The sequence below is a fragment of the Myxine glutinosa genome, chromosome 8, assembly GCF_964187855.1.
Source record: "Myxine glutinosa chromosome 8, kmMyxGlut1.1, whole genome shotgun sequence".
NCBI lineage: Eukaryota > Metazoa > Chordata > Myxini > Myxiniformes > Myxinidae > Myxine > Myxine glutinosa.
The window spans coordinates 72,316,857-72,342,458 of NC_136268.1; the positions used below are offsets into that span (position 1 = coordinate 72,316,857).

The 25,602-nt window shown below is 43.1% G+C and overlaps 1 protein-coding gene across 4 annotated transcripts in view; it reads right to left on the minus strand.

Annotated features, from left to right (window-relative positions):
• Positions 1 to 25,602, minus strand: part of LOC137415012 (receptor-type tyrosine-protein phosphatase kappa-like) — a 566,119-nt gene that overhangs the window by 271,261 nt on the left and 269,256 nt on the right. For all 4 annotated transcript variants that reach the window (XM_078783392.1, XM_078783391.1, XM_078783393.1 and 1 more), the window contains exons 12-14: positions 15,134 to 15,416; positions 6,970 to 7,006; positions 3,725 to 3,854 (exon numbers count right to left, since the gene is read on the minus strand). In XM_078783392.1, the coding sequence (XP_078639518.1) occupies positions 3,725 to 3,854; positions 6,970 to 7,006; positions 15,134 to 15,416 (450 nt within the window). The remainder of the gene's footprint in view (positions 1 to 3,724; positions 3,855 to 6,969; positions 7,007 to 15,133; positions 15,417 to 25,602) is intronic.

Genomic DNA, 25,602 nt, shown 5'->3' on the forward strand with positions numbered 1-25,602 from the left:
GGGGGCGTACGGTAGGAACGTACCTGTCTCACCTGGTTCCCATGTGCCCCCAGTGTGCATCACCTTGTATTGCGTGCACTTTTGCGCCCTTACCACCTTACTCACTTGTCTTCTTCTTTTGTCTCCCACCTCCAAGGATCTGGCTTTGGGGCAGAGAGAGAGAGAAGAGAGAGGTGCTGGCTCCGCAGTTGTGGGCCTGCACTTTCGCTGCTTGCTGCCGGGATCGATACACCATATGGACCGCAATTTTTGTGGCCGCCCACCATGGACCGCAGTCTTTTGCGGGCAAGCACCACCCGTTGATGGACCTATGGGTCAACGTGGCACCTATGCCATACAGGTGAACCACTTTTAGTTGGCCCCCTGACGGCCACAATACAGAAATGGACGCGGTTGGCGCCTTTCTTTTTTCTAAGGAAGCTAGAAGGCCAAGTACCACATGAAGGCAAGACCAGCGGCAGAACATCGGCCGGCTGCGACACCACCGGTGACTATGAACACTTTATTGGTGCACCGGATGGTGCTGACTGTACATTATGGGGTGGTGCTTTTGGTGCTTGGAAGGGGTGCTCTGCACATTATTAAAGGCCGTAAGGCCACAGAGCACTCGTGGGTTGGTGTATCGATGCTGGCATGCGTGCTCTCTCTATGCATAACATCTGCATGTGTTCCTCCAAAAACAGGTCCTGGATCGTAGTGTAAATATCAGTGTAGTCTTGTATAAATAATGCTCCCTACCGGCTGTATGTTTAGTTTGAGAATTCTTTCCGCGATTCGGTTATCCTGTGGGTGTGTTTCTGTGAGGAGAAGGGTGCAACGTCGCAGGGGGACATATTTACTCAATTGTGAACATCTGTAAAACTGTCGCACTCAGGGTAGAGTTAATAGTAGAGGGAACTACATCTGAGTGACACACTAAAGTAGGTAAAAATTTATCGGGTCGGGACGCCCCGAGGTAGAGAAGGGTGCAATGTTGCGGATATGGGATTTGGCCTCCATCCATATCCGCTTGTAAATATTCCCCTATTTCCCCAATACTCCCCAACTATCCCCAATCCCCCATTCCCTAGTCCCATTGTCTGTAAACAACACTCTGTAGCCCCGACCTTCCCCTTTTTCCCCCATTAAATGTCGTGCCCAGGTTCACCGCATCTCACGTAGACAACTATAGGACATCTTGCTAGTTATTCTTAGTCTATGTCAGTTAAGGACTCGTTTCCATTAATTCTGACTCTTCGTTGCACCAGAATGTGATTGTATGGCACCAGTAGTAAGTTTAGGACCTCCCAATACCTCCCCACAACCTCATCTCCGCATCCTCCCATCATCTCATGGAACTACAACAACAACAACAACTACAACCACAGCGGGGGGGGGCGCGGCGGCGGTGCGGGGAGTGGGCGTCCTCACTCCGGCTTGGTTAGCCGCCATTGCCCATGTGCTCCGACGGGGTTACCACGAAGGGGCTGACTGTCAGCTCCTCGTCAAGGGCGGAGCCCGGTAACCCCCCCGCACCCAATAAGAAGCGGCGGGCCGATTCCATCTGGGGCGGAGCTAACGAGCCGAGGGCGTGTCACTCCCCGCTGGATATACGCAGCCACTTACCGGAGGTGACGTGAGATGCGCCCCCAGCTTGGAGAAAGAACGTCACCTCCTAGCGCTGAGAGATACCCCCCGCATCTCTGGACCGGACCGGGTCGATTCTGCCCCTGAGCCAAGGTGCACCTTGAGCCATCGACTACCGCCCTCCCCTGCCATCAATCCCTGTGTGAGTCAGTCTTGTCCCGTTTATCTGTGGTCTGTCGGGGCTAAGATAAGACCGTGTTTAAGTGCCCACCTTTCTATGCTGTACCTCTTGTCAGTGTAATCTAAACGTTCTGCATATCCCATATTATGTCCTCCTCCGGAGGTCTTGAGAACTGTACCCCTGGTGTCGTGTCATTTAACCCAGCCGTTGTGTCCTTTCCTTCATTGATTTAGCATAGCGCGACTTAGTCAACGTTCGAGTGTAATCGGGTAACTTGTGCGAACACGGCGGCCATTCCGCTCGGCCCACCATAACATCGAAGTCGTGTCCGCAACAATATCAAGGTATAATTGCTTCCCTGGAATGTAATGTATAAATATATAAATAGATGCACTTAAAACTCTTTGGACTTCAACAATTTGAGTTTCATCGAAAGAGCTTGCTCTGAAATTTTAGGTGAAGCTAATGTGCCTGGGCAAAGCAAAACTTCTGCTTTGTATTCGAGTGAAGTGCTCCAGAGCCTTACACAAACAGATGATGAGCCAGTGAGGGTCGGGGATGATGGAGGAGGGGTGGGGGAAGGAGGGGGAGGGGTTCGAGGGGCTGCAGTTCATCACTGAGCTGGTGGAAAAAAAAATCGAGGAGGAAAGTTCTGCGTAAGGATTCATGGTTTTGATTCTTACATTACACCCATGAGTACAAATAAATGTCAACATTCTCATCAATATGCCCCTTTCAATAAGCACCACCGTGTCACCCCTTTCCGAGAATCACCAGGACAACAGCACGCTCTTCAGACCAGGATCACACAAAAACTGACACAAACAATAAGCTTTTAAAATGCTCTTTAGTGAAGCTGCCAATGGTAATCATGAAAGTGGGGCTATGTTGTGTGATTAAGCAATGAAGTATGAGTTTTGTTTTAAATCATTCAAACAGATGAGGCTCTGTGGCATGTTCAAGGTGGCCAAGTATTTATCTTGTGGTAAAGCATGTAATATTGAGCATGTACCTCATATTTACATTCACATTTAGCAGTCGAGTCGTCAAAAGATGTGATGCAGCAAAGAAACCCTTCCATAACTGCATAACTTCAGCCGTCACATAACCTTTAGAATCAAATGGACCATTTCACCAGCCCATACATTTAAACAGTAGCATTAATAACTGATTTACCTGCGGTACCTCTGGCTCTTACTATATGATAATCACAAGAAAATTTGTCGGAGTAGGTGAAATGGGAATACTGATGAAAAGAGAAGAAAATGGACGGAAAATGCAGTGGAGTGAAAAATTAATTTGCAAATGTAATTTTTAAACATTCATGCGGCGATGCAACCATCTGTACAAAAATAAATAAACAAACAAAAATATCTGAAACCAAATTGCTAAATTTGCATAATATAAAAGTTAGGTTCTGGAGGGATTTCTCTCAGCTTCATAAGCTGAAGCACAGTGGAAATACAGCGGATCCTATCTTGAGAGATCTCCAGAATAAGTGACCACTTTCATTTCCAACCACCGACTTAATTCACAGATGCATTTTCCTTTAATACCACCTGAAAAGAGCGACCAGCAATTACGTGTTACGGACATCTGTGAAATCTGGTCAGCTAGGACCAGGGACCACTAAATTTGGTCAATTTCATGACCACAGGTTTCGGAAAAATGCTTGCCCGGTAGTTTGAGATAAGTAAAATGAATGACAGATACTTACTATCAAAGACACCATCTTCCTGGAGGATTAAGTCGTTTGTTTTGATGCGAGACTAAATACAAGTGCCTAATGATACCAATTGTTGTATTTCCTCCATGTATGGTGTCCCTCAAATAAAAGACCACTTGTTCTGAGAGATCACCTTAGACTTGGAAATAGGGACCATCTCTTAAATAGCATTGACTTTGACATTGTTTCATTAGTTTGTCGATGCAAATGTCAAAACAAAAACAAAAAGGGGGGTTGGGGTAGTCTCCCACCTGCGCTTTACGTAGAGGATGCATGCAAGGAGGAGGAGGATAACGGCTAGAATGCCCGCGATGACGCCTGCAACTCGCATCGTGTTCCCACTTTGCAGCTCTGTGCTGGGGCCCTCAGCGTTCCGTGTCACTACAATGATGAGAAATGTCAGAGGGGTTAGAAAAATCCACAACACCTTCATTAATGATACCTTTGCTCACAAAACCTTCAGAATTAGGCTATGGCTAAGTCATATTCCTTCCTTGTACTCATTTTAAAATGTACAATGCATGCATGCTTCAAAAGCAATTTTGAAAGAATGACACATTTTGAATTGTATTACACCTGTAAATTCCCCAATGCTGTGAAACTACTTTTATTTTATTCATGTGGAAAAGACTCAATAATTATAATAAGAAGTCCAGATTCGTTAAGGTTAAACCAAAACGAACCTTTATATTATCAAGGTAATTAAAAACAAACATACTAAAAAGAGACGTTTTCAATGTCTGTTTTGGAACGGAAGGTTTGCAAACAAGGAATGATGAGGAATTATCATGTTTGTATTATTTCACGGGAACAATAATGTGTATTTTCCTTGGGCTGTACTATTTAATTTGAAAGATATTGTAGGGTTTTAAAGTCTATAGATGGGGCTTAATGGAAAACTAGACTTAATCATGAAGGCTAGCATCAATCTGCGTTGAGGAATAGGTCGAATAATGGATGGAATCACCAGAACATTGATGGAAGTATGTTAACCGCCGTGGGAAGAAAGAAGAAGCTGTTTCAAGCTGTTTCAGGTATTAACCCTTTGCCAGAGGAAAAAAGAGAGGCGGATAAGGTTGACGGTTGATATAGGGTGGCAGTAAGTCAGAGGTGTGTGCACCAGATTCATGTGAAGGATCAAGTGCAAGTGGAGGTGGAAACAACTCAATTTGATTCATGAAAGAGAGGTTCATGGTGTAAGAGTTAAAAGTCAAGGTACTAGGACTGGGAGGAAGGGGGGATAATAAGGAAGGAAACAACAAACAAGAAAATAAAATAAAAGGTGTCGCAGGGGTGGTTGGAGGAGATGATAAATAAACAAACTAAACCAAAGAACGGAAGATAAATGGGAGAGAGAACAAAGAGGAGAAAAAGGGAGCATGTGCATGAAAAGGAAAGGTTCACCGAGTCTCGCGTCTCAAGGTTCGAGTCTCGGGTCAAATCCAAATTTCCAAAGGTCAAGTCGAGTCCTAAGCATCAAGTACCAAATCTCCAGGGCCTAGTTGAGTGGCATCACAATTTTAAATTCTTACACACCAAACTGAGAAAGTCTCATAATTTTTATCTCAGGTCAATCGGTGTTTTTCCTTTTTTATTATTTTAACTCCCTCTTACCCAACCCTCCTTTCCAAAATGTCATTTAATGTGTATGACTAATTTTATGATGACTTTAAAATAGCTTTTTGCAAGTCGTCGTTTAAAAAAAATTAAATCCTACAGTTTGAATAGAGGAAACTGCCAAGTCTCCAGCCAACTGAGTTTCACATCTATTCACGAGTTGTAAAACTTATTTTGTTTTTGAAAGTTGTTCTTGAGTATTCTATGCCTGGATTATGCTTGTTCCTCTCCCAATCTCCCTCTGAAACCGAAATACAAATAAGAAAACTCTTGAGTAGTAAGGATACCATACAAAATTTCCTGCTTCGAGGAAAATAATAACAATTATCATAATAATAATCATAATCATAATAATAATAATAATAATAATACAAATGCATTAAATGGCAAGTTTGATTTGAAAATCAAAACATCCTTTGTCCTCTTTAAATCGCATTTTTTGCAACTTCTAAGTCAATGCAAAAAACAACATTTAATATGTAGCCTTGACATTCCTGGAAGGCTTCTCAATTCAAAGCTGGGTCTTTCTCACATTAATGTTGAAGTAAAGTCTATGCAGAGCACCTATACATGTGATTACATCATTAATCCACACAAGTAGCATTGCCATTTGCAAGCTGTGAGGATGGGGAAGCAGCTGGTGTGGTACAAAATACATGCACCAAAAAGAAAGAAAAAAAATAAGGGTGATTAAATACAGGACAGAGCATTTGGAATGGTGAAAGATGGATGCATGATTAAAACGAAGGAACAAGCTGGGAAGTCTGCACACGACAGTCGAGCCGATGGAATCAGATCCGAGGCCAATGGAGAGGCTGGAAGGCAATGCGGTAACCGAGGAAGAACGATAATTCTGAAGGATCGTTTCTCAGATGGATGCAGAGCTGCGAATGAAAGGGAGTAGCCGCTTTGGATTTTTTCAGCAAACTTTGGGTGATCAATGAAATAGATGGAGGAACAACTAATGGAGGGAAGGCGATGAACAACGGCTTCAAAAAAGGGGCAATGGCGAAGTTCTAACCTGTTTCGGGGAAGTCTCCGTTGCCCTTGCGTGCTGTCGTAATGTGTGTTGTGGTTAGCTGATTCAATGCAACGGCGGCTAAGGTGAGAAACGAGCTCTGGTTAGGCAGCCAGGGATTTGAGGTACAACATGGATGCCCCACCCCAGGAACGACCTCGCTTCACGAGACACCGGGTAAAGAATCTCTTGGCCCAAGTGACCTGTGGTTTCCTGCTAGCAAAACTGCGAGAAATTATTGAGATGTAATATACAGAATAGTGTTTGAAGCCCGAGAAAGACATTCCCAGCATGATCCTTTCACTAAAACCCAAAAGAAAAGCAGCTTCACATTTCCATAGTCAAAACTGAAGTTAAAGTGAGGTGCATTTAAAGCCTTTGGTTAAAGACTCATGCAGTTTCCAGCCAAATGGTGTTTCATAAGCAAACGGCATTGGGAGGGCGAGAAACATCAGCAGCCCCCCTTTACCACAATCTCAGAGCCGATTCCCAAGAGCATAGTTAGCACTTAGAAAGCCTAGGCTAGACTGTGGAAGCACAGACACACAGAGATAGAAGTGGCACAGAGAAGGAAAAAATCAATTGCAAGCACAAACAGAGACGTGGGCCAAGATCCGTCGGCAGTCTCCCCAGGCCAAAGAGTTAAAGCATCACAGACTGCAAATTTAAACTTCTGTTTGCTTTTATTTAAACAAGGAAGCATCGTCAGAATTGTATTGAGCTGCTATCATGTCAAAAGCAATGGATCCCTGTGACAATTCGAGGACAGAAAGAGTGGGGTTCGGGTGAGGGCGGGTGGGGGTGAGCTGCAAGCAATAGTGTTGGAATGGTTATAAAATTTTCAAAAATTAAAAATCTCACCTCGACTTGCCAGCTTCATGCATGATATCTTGGAGTTCTACAAAAAGATGAAACCATTAATGATCATTGATTATTCAGCATTTTGGCTAATTGTTTTCAACCACACACACAAACAATTTCAATGACATGGAGGAAAGATGAAATCATTGAGATATTAGAATCAAAATCTTTCCATAGTACTTGCAAGTGGATAAATTGTCTCTTCAAATGTGTTGACACTTAACTAACCAAGAGCACACGATTTAAGCAGAATATAACAGGTTGCTGTTAATCACAGAAATTGCCAGACAAATTACACTAGTCAACAGCCAAATTGGTTCTGACATATTTTCAACTGTTTCTAACTAATTTGGTTGTCACAAATCCAAATCTGACCTTAAAATTTCGCTATCACATAACCTTGATGTAGTACATCATAAGTGTGGAAAAAAAATATTTAGAGCATGCGAATTTCTTGACCAAGTCTCAATAAGTCTATTTATTGTCACAAAAAATAATATGAACTTAAAGTTTTTATTTACATGACATAAAAAAATGTAAATCTCCAAACATAATATGAACTTCATAAAATATCACAAAAAATAATATGAACTTTATAAAATATCACAAAAAATAATATGAACTTAAAGTTTTTATTTACATCACATAAAAAAATGTAAATCTCCAAAAATAATATGAAATTTATAAAATATCACAAAAAATAATATGAACTTTAAGTTTTTATTTACATCACATAAAAAAATGTAAATCTCCAAAAATAATATGAAATTTATAAAATATCACAAAAAATAATATGAACTTTAAGTTTTTATTTACATCACATTAAAAGTGCTTCTGAACTTTACTTTTGCGTTTGTAGGAGCAATCACTTTCACGCTGTAAAGTCCAACAGTAGTCGCCATCATGTTTGGATTGAATAGGCCTTGATATCGAGTCTCCACGATGGCAATTTCCTGGTGAAACCTTTCTCCATGTTCATCACTGACATCGCCAAGATTTTGTGGAAAGAAGTCCAGATGAGAATGGAAGAAATGTATCTTGAGTGACATTCGAGCACCGAGCACCTGGTAACTCTTCAACATCTTGTCCACAAGCTCTTCATAATTTGGTGCTCGAAAATTTCCACGGTGATTGTTAGCAAGAGCCACAAAGCTATCCCAAGCAACGCTTTCCAACTCAGATAGTCTCGTTATAAAGTCCTGATTAGTGAGTACAAGACGAATTTGAGGACCATTGAAAACACCTGCCTTTACTTTGGCCTCAGATACAATGCCTTGGAACTTCATTAGCAAGCAGTGGAAGCCAGCACCACCTTGATCCATGGCCTTCACAAAGTTCTTCATCAAACCAAGTTTCAAATGAAGTGGTGGTAAGAATACCTTCTCAGGGTCAACAAGAGGTTTGTGAAGGCAGTTGAACCTTCCAGTCATATCCTTCTGTCGTTTTTTGTATGGATAACCTTCAGCACCCATCTTCAGCACCCGGCATTCCACCTGCCAGTCCTAGCGGGAATCGCCCCGGCCGGCCTCCGATGGGAGGCTGCTACCCTCGCCCTGGCAAGGAATGCCCAGAAACACGACTGGCACATCCTGCACAACACCACAACGATAGTGGCGCCTCCAAGCAGACTCAAGTCCCGCCATCCCTACAACAAGGCGGCACAAGAGATGCTCAGTTCTATCCCTGAGGACCTGTCTAGAAGTGCATGGCTGGCGGCATCTTGGAAGCAGGTGTGGGAAACGGCCGGGCCCACCCGCATTCACCGCTACATCTGGGACCCAGGAGGAGGCGTCGTAGGAGAAGACCTACCACGCCTGAAATGGACCTTGCTGAACCGTCTACGTACGGGGGTCGGCCACTTCAAATCATCGCTGAAGATGTGGGGCCTGGCAGACAGCGCCGCGTGCGAGTGCGGTGAGCCTGAGCAGACTGCCGAACACATAATTACCACTTGCCCCATATACAGACCACCTTCAGAAGCCGGCCTCTTCGACGTAGGACCAGAGACGAGGGTATGGCTGCACGACACTGAGCTGGCCATCTGATGATACACGAAAGAAGAAGCACCCATCTATTATATATAAGCCCGCTTGGAGTTTGCAAAAAAGCACCTAAAGGACTCTGACTGTGAGAAACAAGATTCTGCGGGCTTTCATGTGTCTTTCACTGAGGAGAGGTTTCCGTCTGGCCACTCTGCCATAAAGCCCAGATCGGTGGAGTGTAGCAATGATGGTTGTCTTTCTGGAAGTTTCTCCCATCTCCACACAGGATCTCTGGAGCTCAGCCAGAGTGACCATCGGGTTCTTGGTCACCTCTATTACCAAGGCCCTTCTCCCCCGATTGCTCAGTTTGGCCGGGCGGTCAGCTCTTGGAAGAGTCCTGGTTGTTCCAAACTTCTTCCATTTAAGAATTATGGAGGCCACTGTGCTCTTGGGAACCTTCAAAGCAGCAGTATTGTTTTTGTAGGCTTCCCCAAATCAGTGCCTCGACACAATCATGTCTCTGATCTCTGCACGCAGTTCTTTCGACCTCATGGCTTGGTTTTTGCTCTGATATGCATTGTCAGCTGTGAGACCTTATATAGACAGGTGTGTGCCTTTCCAAATCATGTCAAATCAATTGAATTTACCACAGGTGGACTCCAATCAAGGTGTAGAAACATCTTAAAGATGATCAAGAGAAATGGGAGGCACATGAGCTAAATTTCAAGTGTCATAGCAAAGGGTCTGAATACTTATGTCAATGTGATATTTCAGTTTTTTATTTTTAATAAATTTGCAAAACTTTCTAAAATCCTGTTTTCTCTTTGTCATTATGGGATATTGAGTGTAGATTGATGAGGGAAAAAATGAATTTAAATGATTTCAGCATAAGGCTGCAACATAACAAAATGTGAAAAAAGTGAAGGGGTCTGAATACTTTCTGAATGCACTGTACATCCATTTGTCCCATGTCGGAACGTCTATATGTTCCTCCCTACCCTGCAGTCTTGTCCGATACCCTTCCATTTGTTGTCATGTATGCTTCCTCCATCTCTTTATGCAATATATATATATATGTGTGTACACAGTCAGAACCCGCTATTCGCGGTTCCGCAGTGATACAATGCAACGTTTCTCTATTCGTGGAAAAGTGTCCCACAAATTCACGTTTTTTTTTTTTTTTTTTTTTTTTTTAAAGCGAGAGCTTCGTGGGATATCCCACCAGATGTGTAAACAAGTCCACCCGGCGAATTATAGAATGAAAACGCTTCATGAAATCTATTACAGTTTGCAATTTAGAGTAAGGCATCATCAGAAATCTTACACAATGTAAACGCTTTCGGGGGATGTTTCATCTGCTGTGTAAATATGTCAACCCCGCGAATTATAGAATGCAAACGCTTCATTAAATCCATTATTGAAATTAGCAGATAGGCTCGATACGGCATCATCCGATAACATCATTCACAAAAAATGTCCAGGGTATTCACCCCTCCCGCAGCTACCCACAATGCTCGGATTCCTACATATACAGACTGTGTCCTGGATCTCAATCATTCTTCTGGTCCTGTTGCTTTGACCTGTGTTTTTGACTCTCGCTCTGCTCATTGTTCAATCATGGCACCCAAGCGCAAGACCAGTGCCAGAGATGTGTCGACTACCAAGAGGCAGAAGAAAGCGATGAGCCTGAGCCAGAAAGTGGAGCTGCTTGATCGGCTTTCGAGAGGAGAGAGTGCGGCCTCTGTTGGCAGGCATTATGGCATCAACGAATCCATCGTTCGCTACATACGGAAGAATGAGAAGGCGATTCGTGAGAGTATTTCAGCGATCGCTGTATAGAGTACGAAAGTGGTCACCTATGTCTGGGATGTCCATGAAGAAAGGATGGACAAGGCTCTACATACATATGTATATACATACATATACTCTACATACTCTACATATGTATATACAAATACATAAAAAATTATATATGTGGGAAAATTACATGCCCAGACCAGGAATCGAACCCAGGTCCTCTGGAAAACCGTACCAGTGCTCTGCCATCTGAGTTATATGGGCGACCTTGACTGAGCATGCAATTTTCCCACACAAATGATTGCCACTCTTTCCGGCAATGCTTCCGGGGCACTCACTGCCAACAATATGAGCACCAACGGCCTGAACACGAGAGGGTCTTCCTCCATACATATATACATACATACATACATACACACATATATATATATATATATCTATATATATATATATATATATACATATACACACACACACACACACACACACACACACACACACACACACACACACGCACGCACGCACGCACGCACACACACACACACACACACATACACACACACACACACACACATATATATTGTCGCGCGAATCCCTCAAGGTTAATACCAGGGCTCGTGGATGGCTCAAACGGCTTTAATGGAGGTGACGATCAAACACGGATTCGGCTATAAAAGCACGGGCGAAAGAATGAAGAAGAAGAGGCGGCAAGCGCTTACCTCTAGAGAACCGACTGCAGCTCCGATCCTGGAGGAGAAAGTAACTCAACGAACATGGGAGGTAAAATGTACAAAAATAATGATATATTTTTGACGGAACCCGAGAACAATGGAACGCGACTGAAGATAAATAATTGTCCTAAATCGGGATCCCACACACCGTCTTCCAAATACGAGACAGAGGGAAATGAATTAATAAAATAACTGTCCCATCGTGTAGTGTTCTGTGGGGTGCGGCCTTATCTGTCAGTAGTCGTGTCCGCCGTCCAACGCGGCTCTGAGCTCTGGCGTGAAGATACCCTCCATCCGCTTCTCCCACGCTCTGCCAGGCCCCGAGCCAACCCGCTCGCCCCAGCCTCGTCCGCTCCATGGCACGCCTCACTCCAAGTCCAAACTCCTCGTCGGTCGCACACGAGGTCCGTTCGCTCACAGCACCGAAAGCGCCGCTCAAAGCTCCGAGCACCTAGCACCACACACCGCACCAACGCCCGCTCCCAGCACCAAAAACACCATGAAGAGCTGAGCACCACTCCAATCCCAGCAAGGGAAATGGAAGAGACCAAGAGAGAAAATGTCGTCGAGTGCAGAGGCAAAAAGAAGGGCGAATGACGATTTCAAACTCGAAGGGGGTCCAACGCGAAGAGAGGCTAAGATGTCGTCCAGCGAGCCCTTTTGTCACCTTGCGTGTGACGTCAATTCTTGCTCTGCCCCAACTAGCGCCTCGTCTCTCGACCTCTCGAAGGTTCTGTTGTGCTGGTGCCCTGTCATTGGCCAAGTGCTTCCCACTCTGTGGTGTTGCTCGTCCCTCCCCCTGGCCAATCAACAGTCCTCCTGGCGTGGCTCCCAGCCTTGCTCGATGTCTGACGCCCACGCCGGTGTTGTACGCGGCCGCTGCCTGCTTGTCTTCCACAGTCTTATTGTAAGGGAGGGGAATTTAATTACTGTTGTGCACTAAGGACCTATCTAAGTGTTTATATGAGAATGCGTTGCCATAAGGGACAAAGGTTTGGCGACAGGGGGGAAACCAGGCACAAGGGAACGAGGGAGCCCACCCCCCCCCCCACCCCCCTCACGGCAGGGACACAAATACAGCTTATACCGACAAACTGGACTAAAAATAGAACTTATTACAGGTATATTCCCTATCGCGACAGTCGAAGCATATTACCTATTCAGATCTACCTGGCTCTATATATCACTATCCAAATTCATAACAATATATATATATTGTTGCGGATATGAGGATTGTATTTTTTTATTGTGTTGTATTGTATTGTAAATTGTTGTGAAATATTGCTTTATTCTGGACCCTCCTTACTCCAGTTATGTATAAAGGTCAAAGGGCGTCCCATAATTAGGTCATAAACAATCACGTCAGCCAATCATAGATTTCCCCCTGGTTGATAGTTATATCTTTATTATGTGTATTAGGGTAAGGCCTTGTCTTCCATTAAGATGACACTCCATTGCACCAAGTGAAATAGAGTAGATTCCCTTCATTCCCCATTCCCACTCCCAAAAACTTTCATTGCCAAGCCTCGATTGCCAATTACATCCCCTCCAAGCCTCCATTGCCAACTGCACGGGGCACAGGCTTGTTACAGCGGTGGGTTGCTGATTTCACCCCAATAGCCGCCATTAAGCATGTGTTCAGCTCGGGGTCAGAAGGCCTGTGCCCACCAATCAGGGCCCAGGCGAGCTGACCGATGGGCGTGTCCTAAAGGCCGGCGGCTTGATCGCCGGAGGCGCTATAAAAGCGCGCGCGCAAGGTACTGCCAAAGGATATCCAGGGAAGCACAAAGCCTGCTATTCGTCGCCTTGCTCGCCAAAGTTGGACCAAAAAAGGGAGTTAACAGCAAGAAGCCTGGAGGAGTTGGACAGGGAGACGTGCGTGTTGTTGAGTTGAGTGGTTGGACCAGACGAGTCAGACGAGTCCTGGAGAAAGCACGCGACGTCCACGCAGCAACACAGCAGCTTCAACAACAGCAGCTTCAATAACCGCAGCTTGGGGCCTGGACGGCAGTTTTGAGCGGGGCCGCGAAGGAACGGCGGCTGCCAAACGCGCCGATCGTGCTGCAGCATCCTTGGAACTTCCTTTCCCTCCAGCCATCCACCTCCTGCCTTTCCATCCTTCTTGTGTACGTGAGTTTGTTTTGTTTGTTCTGTCCTTGGGTTAATTAAGTTTGTATAAGCTAGCGTTGCACTGTGTCTAATATCTTCTGTAAATTATTTTCTTATCTTTCCTTCTTCCTTGGTTACTTTTGAGCGTGTAAATAATAGGAATAAATTTAGTAGTATTGCCCACCTTTTTGTCTTCTTCTTCTTCACATCCGTGTCACTTTTGTCTTTTCCATATTGAATATCTGTGGCGCGATCCGGCCAACGTTCGGGAATCGGGTTAGTCGGGGTAACTGTTAGGGCCGCGGGGCCTCCGCTCGGCAAAACCAACATCTTATCCGCGGTCCGTAACAATATATATAGCTTTAGTTTTTGTTTTGTTTTTTACATTCATTTCCAGACTTTCTTTTGCTTGGCAGTGCAGTTAACGGTGGATGAAACCATACAACTGTCAGAAAATCATCCGAAAAAGGCTCGATCAAGCATTCACGAAGGCCTTAACCCTATCCATGCAATCAATTAAATCAATAATTCCTTCACCTTACTGATATAAAACCACATGAGCTGATTTTCAAACCGTGCACAACTGATCAATCAAATCATACACCAAATTTGGAATAAAAATGATGAAATGTTGAAAACATCATATGAAGTGAAACCTTAAAAAAATTATTATGGTAATTATTGCAAGTTCTCAATATGTTACACTTGGAATGTTTATTTGCACTGCTTTGAAGAGTTTGGGCATGAAAGATCTGGTGCAGTACATTTGCGAATGAAATGGGATGTGCCTACCAGCTATAGAATTCGGACACTAGCCAGATGAACGAGAACGTTAATATAAATGCAGTTGCGTTTTACATCCTGGGTAAACGTGCTCTTGGAAGAGACATGACAGACTTACAGCCTTTCTTAAAATCATTTTACCAAATTATAAACGGGTTTATCACAAAGCTAGTTCAGGGGTGTGTATTTGCAATGCATGCTGTGAAGGATGCCATTCCCTGCCCGAATGGCACCATTCTCAATGCAATGCAGCGCAATAGTCCTTCTGTATTTGTTACACTATCTCCTGCTTGGAGGATGAAACGCTTTCACGAGTGGTAGCAAATTGAAACAAGAAAACAAAACAAGTAAATTCAACGGAAGACTTATCAGACGATGAAGGTACTGCCAGTTACAAATAATGAATAAAAAAATTCAAAACATATAATTTCTTCACCAAAAATATCTTGTCATTTTTGTTTTTATTATCTTCCATCTAAAAAAAAATCGAAATCACTTCTCCCTCTATGTCCTCGCTTCCTATAGAAAATTGCTTTGGATTAGGGGCAATTTGATGATAATGGTCCATTGATTGGAAGAATTGTGGCCAAGTTGTTGCAAGGGGAAAAAAGGAAAAAGAAAAAGGGATAGAACAAAGAATAGGCTCAACCCTACACGAGAACATCACAATGAAGTGAACATTCGAAGCCAAAGGTCAATTTCTTTGATTCATTCTCAAATGGACTGTCAAAAGACATTTCAAGGACAGTTTGTGATACCCACCTTCTCCACACGACTTTGCACTTGGTAGAATATGCTGTACACCTTATTGGCTGCAAGGGGTGCATTCCAAAAACGCCCGTAGGTCTGGTTGTCCCCCACTGTGAAATGGCGCTCCGAGGCAAGGGCGGCTGGAGTTAACTGCGCAGCAAAGTAGTAGAATGAAACCCGGTCTTGTGCCTCCTGATAACTAAGAGGAAGCACGAAGCAAGCTTGGCTGCTGCTTGCTTTACGCCGCCTACGTCCTGATGCCTGCTGCTCCTCCATTACAACCACGTGGTACACACTGAAACACACAATCAGTAACCACCTTTAGAGGCCATTTTTCAATCACAATGTTTCAATACTCAATGTTTCAATGTTTCAATTCAATACTCCACAAAGAAACACAATCAGCGTCCAAGTTAAATACAGTACAACTCCTAGATCTTCCACAAGCCTTGATTATTTATGAATAAAAGTTCCTGTTCTCATTCTTTTTCAGTCTGGCTTTTGTGTAACATCATTGTGCAGTAGCTCCTAATTTTTTCTTCTTTTTTTTTTGTATACAAGATCAAGGCTCGTGAAAGAGCGAACATTAATCACACAAAAAGTCAAAGCGACACATAAAACAAAAAATAAGGGGAGCAGTAGTCAAGATGGGGAGAGAGTGGGAAGGACACAAACACAACATTTGAGAGCAGGGATATCGAGAGAACTGTGCGAGGGAGAGGGCTTGGGGGGAGGTGGGAGAGATATAAAATATATGGGCACTGCAATGACATCCAGGAAAGAAGTTGGAATTTCAAAAAAGTGGATCTGGGGTGAATTAGTGGGGGTAGAAAAGATCAAGGTTTTGGATGGGGGAAGATAAGAGATGGTGGTGAACAGCTGTTTTAAAGACCGGGAGGGAGGCGTGGGATTGAAGAGAGTTTGGGAGTTTGTTCCAGAGGCAGGAGAAAAGAGGAATGAAAGAGTGAAGGTGAGCAGCGAGCCTAGATTTTGGCAGTGTAACCATAAGAGGGTTGCTGGCAGATCTTGTGCGACCCTGTAGGAATATTAGGGGGACAGAGCACAGAGAGAACTGGGGGAGCAAGGCCGGAGAGGAGTCGGTGGAAGACAGAAAGACCACCAACCTGCCTGCGGTGAGTGAGTAAAAGGCCCTCAGAGTTAGCTTCATCGCGGGAGATTCCAATGATTCTGAAAGCTTTGGTTCCAACAGCGTGAAGCCGACCTAGGTGTGAGGCAGGAGCACCAGCCCATAGGGGAGAACAGTATTCCATTGAGCTGAGGATGAAAGCCTTGTATGGGGTGCGGCCTCTGTTGCACCCCATGCACAAAAACTTCCAAAATTTGCATTATTGCCTCCAATTGAAGTGTGCAATGAAAAAAAAATCTCCACAAAGAAAGGTTTGGATAAAAAATGGCGAAAGAGGTTTCATGAAATATTTCAGGAATTAAACGTGGAAGAGCTCAATAATTTTACCAATATGCACATACACACCACGTGCACGTATAGACCACTGGAAGAGACCAAGGGGTATTCCACACACACACATATATATATATATACACAGTGCATTCAGAAAGTATTCAGACCCCTTCAATTTTTCACATTTTGTTATGTTGCAGCCTTATGCTGAAATCGTTTCAATTCATTTTTTCCCTCATCAATCTACACTCGATACCCCATAATGACAAAGAGAAAACAGGATTTTAGCAAGTTTTGCAAATTTATTAAAAAGAAAAAACTGAAATATCACATTGACATAAGTATTCAGACACTTTGCGATGACACTTGAAATTTAGCTCAGGTGCCTCCCATTTCTCTTGATCATCTTGGAGATGTTTCTACACCTTGATTGGAGTCCACCTGTAGCAAATTCAATAGATTGGACATGATTTGGAAAGGCACACACCTGTCTATATAAGGTCTCACAGCTGACAATGCATATCAGAGCAAAAACCAAGCCATGAGGTCAAAGGAACTGCCTGCAGAGCTCAGAGACAGGATTGTGTCGAGGCACAGATCTGGGGAAGGCTACAAAAAAAATTCTGCTGCATTGAAGGTTCCCAAGAGCACAGTGGCCTCCATAATTCTTAAATGGAAGAAGTTTGGAACAACCAGGACTCTTCCTAGAGCTGGCCGCATGGCCAAACTGAGCAATCGGGGGAGAAGGGCCTTGGTAAGAGGTGACCAAGAACCCGATGGTCACTCTGGCTGAGCTCCAGAGATCCTGTGTGGAGATGGGAGAAACTTCCAGAAGGACAACCATCACTGCAACACTGCACCGATCTGGGCTTTATGGCAGAGTGGCCAGACGGAAGCCTCTCCTCAGTGAAAGACACATGAAAGCCCGCTTGGACTTTGCAAAAAAGCACCTAAAGGACTCAGACTGTGAGAAACAAGATTCTGTGGTCTGATGAAACCAAAATTGAACTGTTTGGCCTCAATTCTAAGCGTCATGTCTGGAGGAAACCAGGCACCGCTCATCACCTGCCCAATACCACCCCAACGGTGAAGCATGGTGGTGGCAGCTTCATGCTGTGGAGGTGTTTTTCAGCAGCAGGGACTGGGGGACTGGTCAGGGTTGAGGGAACAATGAATGGAGCAAAGTACAGAGATATCCTTAATGAAAACCTGAAACAGAGCGCTCAGGACCTCAGACTGGGCCGAAGGTTCACCTTCCAACAGGACAATGACCCGAAGCACACAGCCAAGACAATGCAGGAGTGGCTTAGGGACAACTCTGTGAAGGTCCTTGAATGGCCCAGCCAGAGCCCTGACCTGAACCCAATTGAACATCTCTGGAGAGACCTGAAAATGGCTGGCCACCGACGGTCCCCATCCAACCTGACAGAGCTTGAGAGGATCTGCAGAGAAGAATGGCAGAAAATCCCCAAATCCAGGTGTGCAAAGCTTGTCACGTCATACCCAAGAAGACACGAGGCTGTAATCGCTGCCAAAGGTGCTTCAACTAAGTACTGAGTTAAGGGTCTGAATACTTATGTCAATGTGATATTTCAGTTTTTTCTTTTTAATAAATTTGCAAAACTTTCTAAAATCCTGTTTTCTCTTTGTCATTATGGGGTATTGAGTGTAGATTGATGAGGGAAAAAATGAATTTAAACGATTTCAGCTTAAGGCTGTAACATAACAAAATGTGAAAAAAGTGAAGGGGTCTGAATACTTTCTGAATGCACTGTACATACATACATACATACATACATACATACATACATACATACATACATATATATATACAGTCACGTGAAAAAGTAAGTACACCCCATGTAAAGTTTGGACTTTTTCAACATATTTCAACATACAGCTATTTGATCTTCATTTCAACAATATTGATAGATAAAGGTGATATAATATAACAAATATCATGAAACATTTACATTTTGTAGTCCATTGTATCTATCTATAATTCCAGTAATCTCTGTGTGTATGTTTGTATGTTTGTATGTTTGTATGTTTGTATGTTTGTCTGTGACCGCTGTTTCTCGACAACCACGGGTCCGATATACTTGAAACTTGCCAGGTATATTGCTGGGGACCTGAGGATGTGCCTTTTCAAGGTTTCATATTAATCGGACAAGTAGTTACCGAGCTATGGCGATTTCTTTACCAAACTCCGCAAGCCGTTCGCTTTGGACCAAACCATTTCATGTAAATAGAGGGGGGGGGGGTTGTCACCGTACTCGCAAGCCGTTCGCTTTGGACCAAACCATTTCATGTAAATAGAGGGGGGGGATTGTCACCGTACTCGCAAGCCGTTCGCTTTGGACCAAACCATTTCATGTAAATAGAGGGGGGGGATTGTCACCGTACTCGCAAGCCGTTCGCTTTGGACCAAACCATTTCATGTAAATAGAGGGGGGGGGGGGGGATATAATTTTAGATATATATATAGTACGGGCATGCCCTAGTCTATCTATAATTCCAGTAATCTCTGTGTGTATGTTTGTATGTTTGTATGTTTGTATGTATGTATGTATGTATGTTTGTCTGTGACCGCTGTTTCTCGACAACTACCGGTCCGATATACTTTAAACTTGCCAGGTATATTGCTGGGGACCCGAGGATGTGCCTTTTCAAGGTTTCATATTAATCGGACAAGTAGTTACCGAGCTATGTCCAAAAAACGATTCAACCAATCAGAGAGCAGCGAGCTATCACGTGTGCCGAACGTGGCGAACAGACTCTGCCTCGGACGGCACATTTGAGAGCGTATTCATTTATTTCCCGTCGGCAAACTATGTTGGCGCTATGTTGGCGTTAAACTATGTTTTAAAACTAATTAAAACTAATTTGCGATTCTTTCGCTTTGCGATGCGATTTGCGATTGCGTTAAACTCGCTCGGGCGTTAAACTATGTTTTAAAACTAATTAAAACTAATTTGCGATTCATTTGCTTTCCTGCGCATTTGTGCACGCGATGGCGATTTCTTATTCTTTACCAAACTCCGCAAGCCGTTAGCTTTGGACCAAACCATTTCATGTAAATAGAGGGGGGGGATTGTCACCGTACTCGCAAGCCGTTCGCTTTGGACCAAACCATTTCATGTAAATAGAGGGGGGGGATTGTCACCGTACTCGCAAGCCGTTCGCTTTGGACCAAACCATTTCATGTAAATAGAGGGGGGGGATATACTTTTAGATATATATATAGTACGGGCATGCCCTAGTAATTTAAATAAACATAAATGCAAATTTCGCATGTGGAAAAAGTAAGTACACCCTTGGCTCTTATAGGTGGTATATTATATACGTAGTGTGTTCAAAAAGTATCCGACCTTTATTTTTCGTGCGTAAAAAAAAAGAAGCTAGGGAGGCGTTGATTGGTGCACGTATGTAGGCGATCCTAATGCGCACGCTTGAATTTTTTCCCACCTGCAGAAGCTGTCATTCGACGGCAGACCGCCGATGAGTGAGGACATGTAAGTGAGCGCCGTCGGATTTTCGTTTTTGACAAAATGACGGAAAAACTTGAACAACACTACTGCATCAAATTTTGTGTTTCATCAAACTTGCATCAAAACTGCAACTTGGCTTCTGGGTCGTACCCATAAACCCAGGACTCATCGCCAGTGATCACTGTGTTGAGGAAGCTGGGATCGCTGTTCACAGTCTCCAGCATGTCCTGCGCGATCTCCAAACGGAGTTGCTTCTGCTCAATCGTTAGCAGCTTTGGTACGAACTTCGGTGAGATTCTCCTGAAGCCCAAATCCTCCTTCATAATGGAATGAATGCTGTTGAATCTTGCGGATCGTTTCCACTTGGGAATCGCCAAGCTTTACACAAAATTTGATGCAGTAGCGTTGTTCAAGTTTTTCCGTCATTTTGTCAAAAACGAAAATCCGATGGCGCTCACTTACATGTCCTCACTCATCGGCGGTCTGCCGTCGAATGACAGCTTCTGCAGGTGGGAAAAAATTCACGCGTGCGCATTAGGATCGCCTACATACGTGCACCAATCAACGCCTCCCTAGCTTCTTTTTTTTTACGCACGAAAAATAAAGGTCGGATACTTTTTGAACACAGTAGTATATGCAGATGATCTGCTCCACTCACTTCTTCTGTTGAAAACTGGTTACCAAGCGTGTTGAAAAATGTATCTCGAACTAAACCTAAAATTATAAATGTCATTAAAAAATACTGACATCTTTTGTGCCCACCCCATTTTTTATACCTGTTCATATTAACTGAGAAAATTGTTGGAAATTGAAGATCCTGTGGCATTTTTTGACGATGAGTCGACAAGTTATCATTGGTATCCTGAAAAAATTTACAGGTACCTACCCCTAAGCTACAGGGGGCCCTGCACCAGCTGCGTGGCCACACTCCTCAGCATTGATGCAAACGTGTAGCCAGATATGGACTGCATACAAAAGAGAAGATCCTGATTTGCACTTAAAGCTCTGTACAATTGACATCCAGCATAAAATTTTCAACCATGGCAGGCGGCTTTCTCCAACACTGCAAGAACAGGTAGGCAGGTGCTCCCAGTTGGATGTTCTCATCTCTACTTTTTGAAACTGTACTCCTCAGATCCATCATAAGCCTGATTATATAGATATACAAAAACAAAATTTTCACACGTTTTTGGATAAATACATCTGCGAAAATAAATACATTTGACTTCACCCTGAGCACACACTCCCCTCCCCTCACCCTTTCCTCTCTTCCTTCCTTTCATATAAAAAATTAGTTTCAGCGACACCGCTCCTGACATTCCAAATATCAACAATTTCATCTGACAACCACAGGATGAACTTCAACCGAAGTTATTGGGGCTCCAAACCTTCCGGGATGAGAAACCTATTGTTATTGTTCAGATTATTTCTTACTTGTGAAAATCGAAGATTATGTTGGTTGGTCTTGTGCGTTATTCTGACTGCCTGTCTGTCTCAGTCGCCTACGGGTCACAATTTTCAACCGATCATCACCAAATGGTAGAGTTGGTCATAAGGAAGAAGCCTAGATTGTTTTTGGGGTCAAAAGGTGAATCGGTCAACATAGGCCAAAGATAAACTTTGTCAAGTTTCTAAAATCCTCAATTTTCATCCGATTGACTTGAAATTTAAAGAGGATTTACATATCTGGTAACTGAATTCAACCACCAACTATTTTTGAGGTCGACATAGGCCAAAAGCACAACATAGGCCAGATTTCTAAAATCTTCAGTTTTTATCAGAGTGACTTGAAATTTGAAGAGGATTTGCATATCTGGTAACTGAATTCAACCACGAAGTACTTTTTTTAGGTCAACATCAGCCAAAAGGTCAACATAGGCCAAATTTGTAAAATCCTCAATTTTCATCCAATTAACTTTAAATTTTAAGAGGATTTGCATGTCTGGACACTGAATTCAACCACCAAGTATTTTTGAGGTCAACATAGGCCAAAAGGTCAACATAGGACAAATTTCTAAAATCCTCAATTTTCATCTGATTAACTTGAAATTTGAAGAGGATTTGCATATCTGGTCACTAAATCCAACCACCAATTATTTTTGAGGTAATCATAGGCCAACAACGTATTTTAGGCATTTCACAAGTTATTGTGCTTTGCATGACATATTTCTTGTTTATTTATTATTTTTCCATATGGTTTTTGCGGGTTTATTGGCTTTTAATGAAATTCATTTTCTCTGCAACTGTTGGTCTGATTGATACGAAATTTTCACCATAGTATGTGATTACTCATGTATATATTTTTTAGTGATAATTATGACGTCATAAGGCACGTGGGGGCTCGTGCCATTTTGGAAAGAAGGAAACCATTTGGACCTCTAAATCTCTGAAAACGCTGCATGGAAAAAAATGAAACTTGGCTCATTGTCAAGTTCTCCGCATGGGGAATATGTGTGATTGACGATGGTCATAATTTGACAAGTACAATGCTTAATCCAATCGGTTTGAAATTTCTTGAGCATGATGTGCAAAAATTGTAGAGGAGAATGTAAATTTATAATGTCATCGGGCACGTGGTTCGGCAGCCATATTGGACTGAACATTAAAAAAAAAAAAAAGACCGAAAATCTAACAGAGGCGTAGCTGGGCTTGTTTGATACTTCAGTTGAAGAGTATACCTGGGTGGAGATACCAGTTTAGTATGACCTGGGTGGAGATACCAGTTTGCAAATAATATAAGTATTTAATTTTTCTTGAAGTACTACAAGTCTCTAAGCTGTCTGTCACCATGGAAGGGAAGAGATTGCATTGAGACACTGGTTTATGTTTCGAGTCAACAATGAACCAACCATACACAGCTTCAATCTACTAACCTTGCAATCACGACAAAAGGCTTAGTGTTACGATTATATTTACTATTATGTTCTTATTAACTTCATTATTATTACAAAGACGATGTTACTGTACAAATAAACCGAGGCCAATTCCTCACTCTCGCGGTAATTAGTAACACCGCTTCTCATCGAGTCAACAATGAACCATACACCACTTCAATCCAGTAACCTCGCAGTGACGAAAACGGGAATTGCAATGTGACGAATATATTCACTAAATTATTATTATTAACATTATTATAACGAAAACAATACTACTGTATTAAGCAACCTGGTCAAATTTGTCCGAAGCGGCCTGAAGGTGAGGCATGAACTATGAAGGCATGAAGCCCAAGGCCTATATGTACTGTGTCGCTTGAAGACCCTAACGCATATGCTTTCGATATTTGATGGTCATTTTAACAATCAGTTTGTTTGTGCTTCACACTGAATGAAAAACAAAGGTCGAGCATGCAGATTGGGATACATGACAGGTTCAACGATATGTCCAGCCGTAACAGCATGGGAATCAAAATGGCGGTGTGTGGAGTCAGCCGTCGTACAGCCGTAATATCACATCACCCCTGTCATGTGACCAGATCCTCAGCTCCAATTGGTGTACGTTTGAGGGAACATATATACATACATACATACGGACAGACAAACACTGTTCTATACGGATTTGCCCTATGGGCTGCGCTGTAAAAACTTTTTAAAATCTTCTTCAGAACGGCTGACCAGATCGATGCGAAACTTCATGCACATAATCTATTAGCCTTGGGGAATATATGGTGTAACTTTTAACCCCATAGGTCACATGGTCTGGCAGCCATGTTGTATTGAAGAACAAATAATAATTGTTTCTCTGAAACCGCTTAAGATATTGAAGTCAAACTTCACAAGTATGATCTAGTCATTAAAGGGAATATATGTTTACAATTTCAACGTCATTGGTCACACGGTCTGGTTGCCAGAATGTTTTAATTAATTGAAGAAGAAACCTTACATTTTATCTCTCCAGTCATGACTATATGTTAATTACATATGCCTATTTAATTACTTACTGTACCATATTGGAATGTACCATTCAAACCCTTTAGACTGCTGAGACACCTTAGACCTTTAAATTCCCTTAACACCAAAAGTACCAGAAACACCCTTAAATACCCAGAAGACCCAAAAGACCCAAAATACCCTGAGGACCCTGATGACTCAAAAGACACTGAGGACTGAAAAGACGCCATGGAATCCGAAGACTCAAAAGACCCAGATGATCTAAAAGATCCTGAGCACCCCCTAAAGACCCCAAAGACCCCAAGAACCCCAAATATCCCAAAGACCCTTAAAGGATTCCAATACCCTTAAGACCACTTTTACCTTTAAGACCCTTTCAATACTTTAGATCCTTTCACCTTTAGACCTTTTATACCCTTTAGACCTCGCGAGATGAGAGATCTCGCGAGATCTTGGAGACGGCGGCAGGGATTTTCGAAGCTGCACAAGGTCTCCACGTTTTTTCGAAGTTAAGTCTGTTCACAATTGTATTTTGTCGAAACTGTACTTATCTTTCGGTGTGTGAAGTTATTGTGTGCAGCTTTGGTTGTTTCTCGGTGTTTATCTTTCATAAATTAATCGTCTGTTTGCCGTGTCGCGAGCAAGGCCTTTGCCGAGTCGCAAACGATTTGAAATCGAAGTTAAGTGATTGTTCCCATTTGTATTTTCGTTAAAACTGTATTTATTTATGGTGTTGTACGTATATTGTGTCCCGACGAAGATTTTTCGGTGCAAATCTCTCATACCTGTATTGAAAATCGTGTTAATTTGTGTCGTGTCTTGAGGCCTTGTACAGTGTGCACTGTACAACCTTGAGGCTTTGTTTTTCTCAGCGGTCCGTCGTTTGTGATCCAATAACTTTCGTTCTCTGTATTCCCAGTCTTTTCACCCATAGCCTACTTCCTTGTGTAAATCTCAACTCAAAAAAAAAAAAAAAAAAAAAAAAAAAAAAACATTTCCTTCTCTGTTCTCATTCGTTTATTCATTCTTATTCGTTCGTTCGTTCTTCGACCACGTGTTTCTCCCCCATTTCCCCAGATAGTTTTCACTCATTAACCTTCAATGTTTACACTTTCCCCTCAAGTTATGTATTCCGTCATATTTTATAACACCTTTTTCTTCTTCTTCTTTAAAAGGCTGCTTTCTACTTGCTCACCAAATCAATTCATCCCAAAAAAAATATCCATCTCCTATAGTGCCTTTTTTCTACATTCCCTAAACTCTCCTGCACTCCATCCTCCATCCAGCGTCCTTAAACGTATTTTTAACTCGAAGGTCACAAGAAACTCATTTTGCAATAAATGTTCGTTTCCCATAAATCGTACACTTTCAAAAATCCAATCTCACCCCTCCCCTCCAAATCTTCCCCATAACCCCTCCCCTCCAAATCTTCCCCATCACCCCTCCCCTCCAAATCTTCCCCATCACCCATCCCTTTCAAATCTCCCCCCTTGCCCCCTCCCTCCTAAACTACCCCCTCACCCCTCCCCGCCAAGACGCCCCCTCGCCCCTCCCCTCCTAGACTCCTGCCTCACCCCTCCCCTCCAAATCTCCCCCATATCCCATCCCTTTCAAATCCCTCCCCTTGTCCCTTCCCTCCCAAACTCCCCCCTCACCCCTCCCCTTCAAATCTCCCCACCCTCA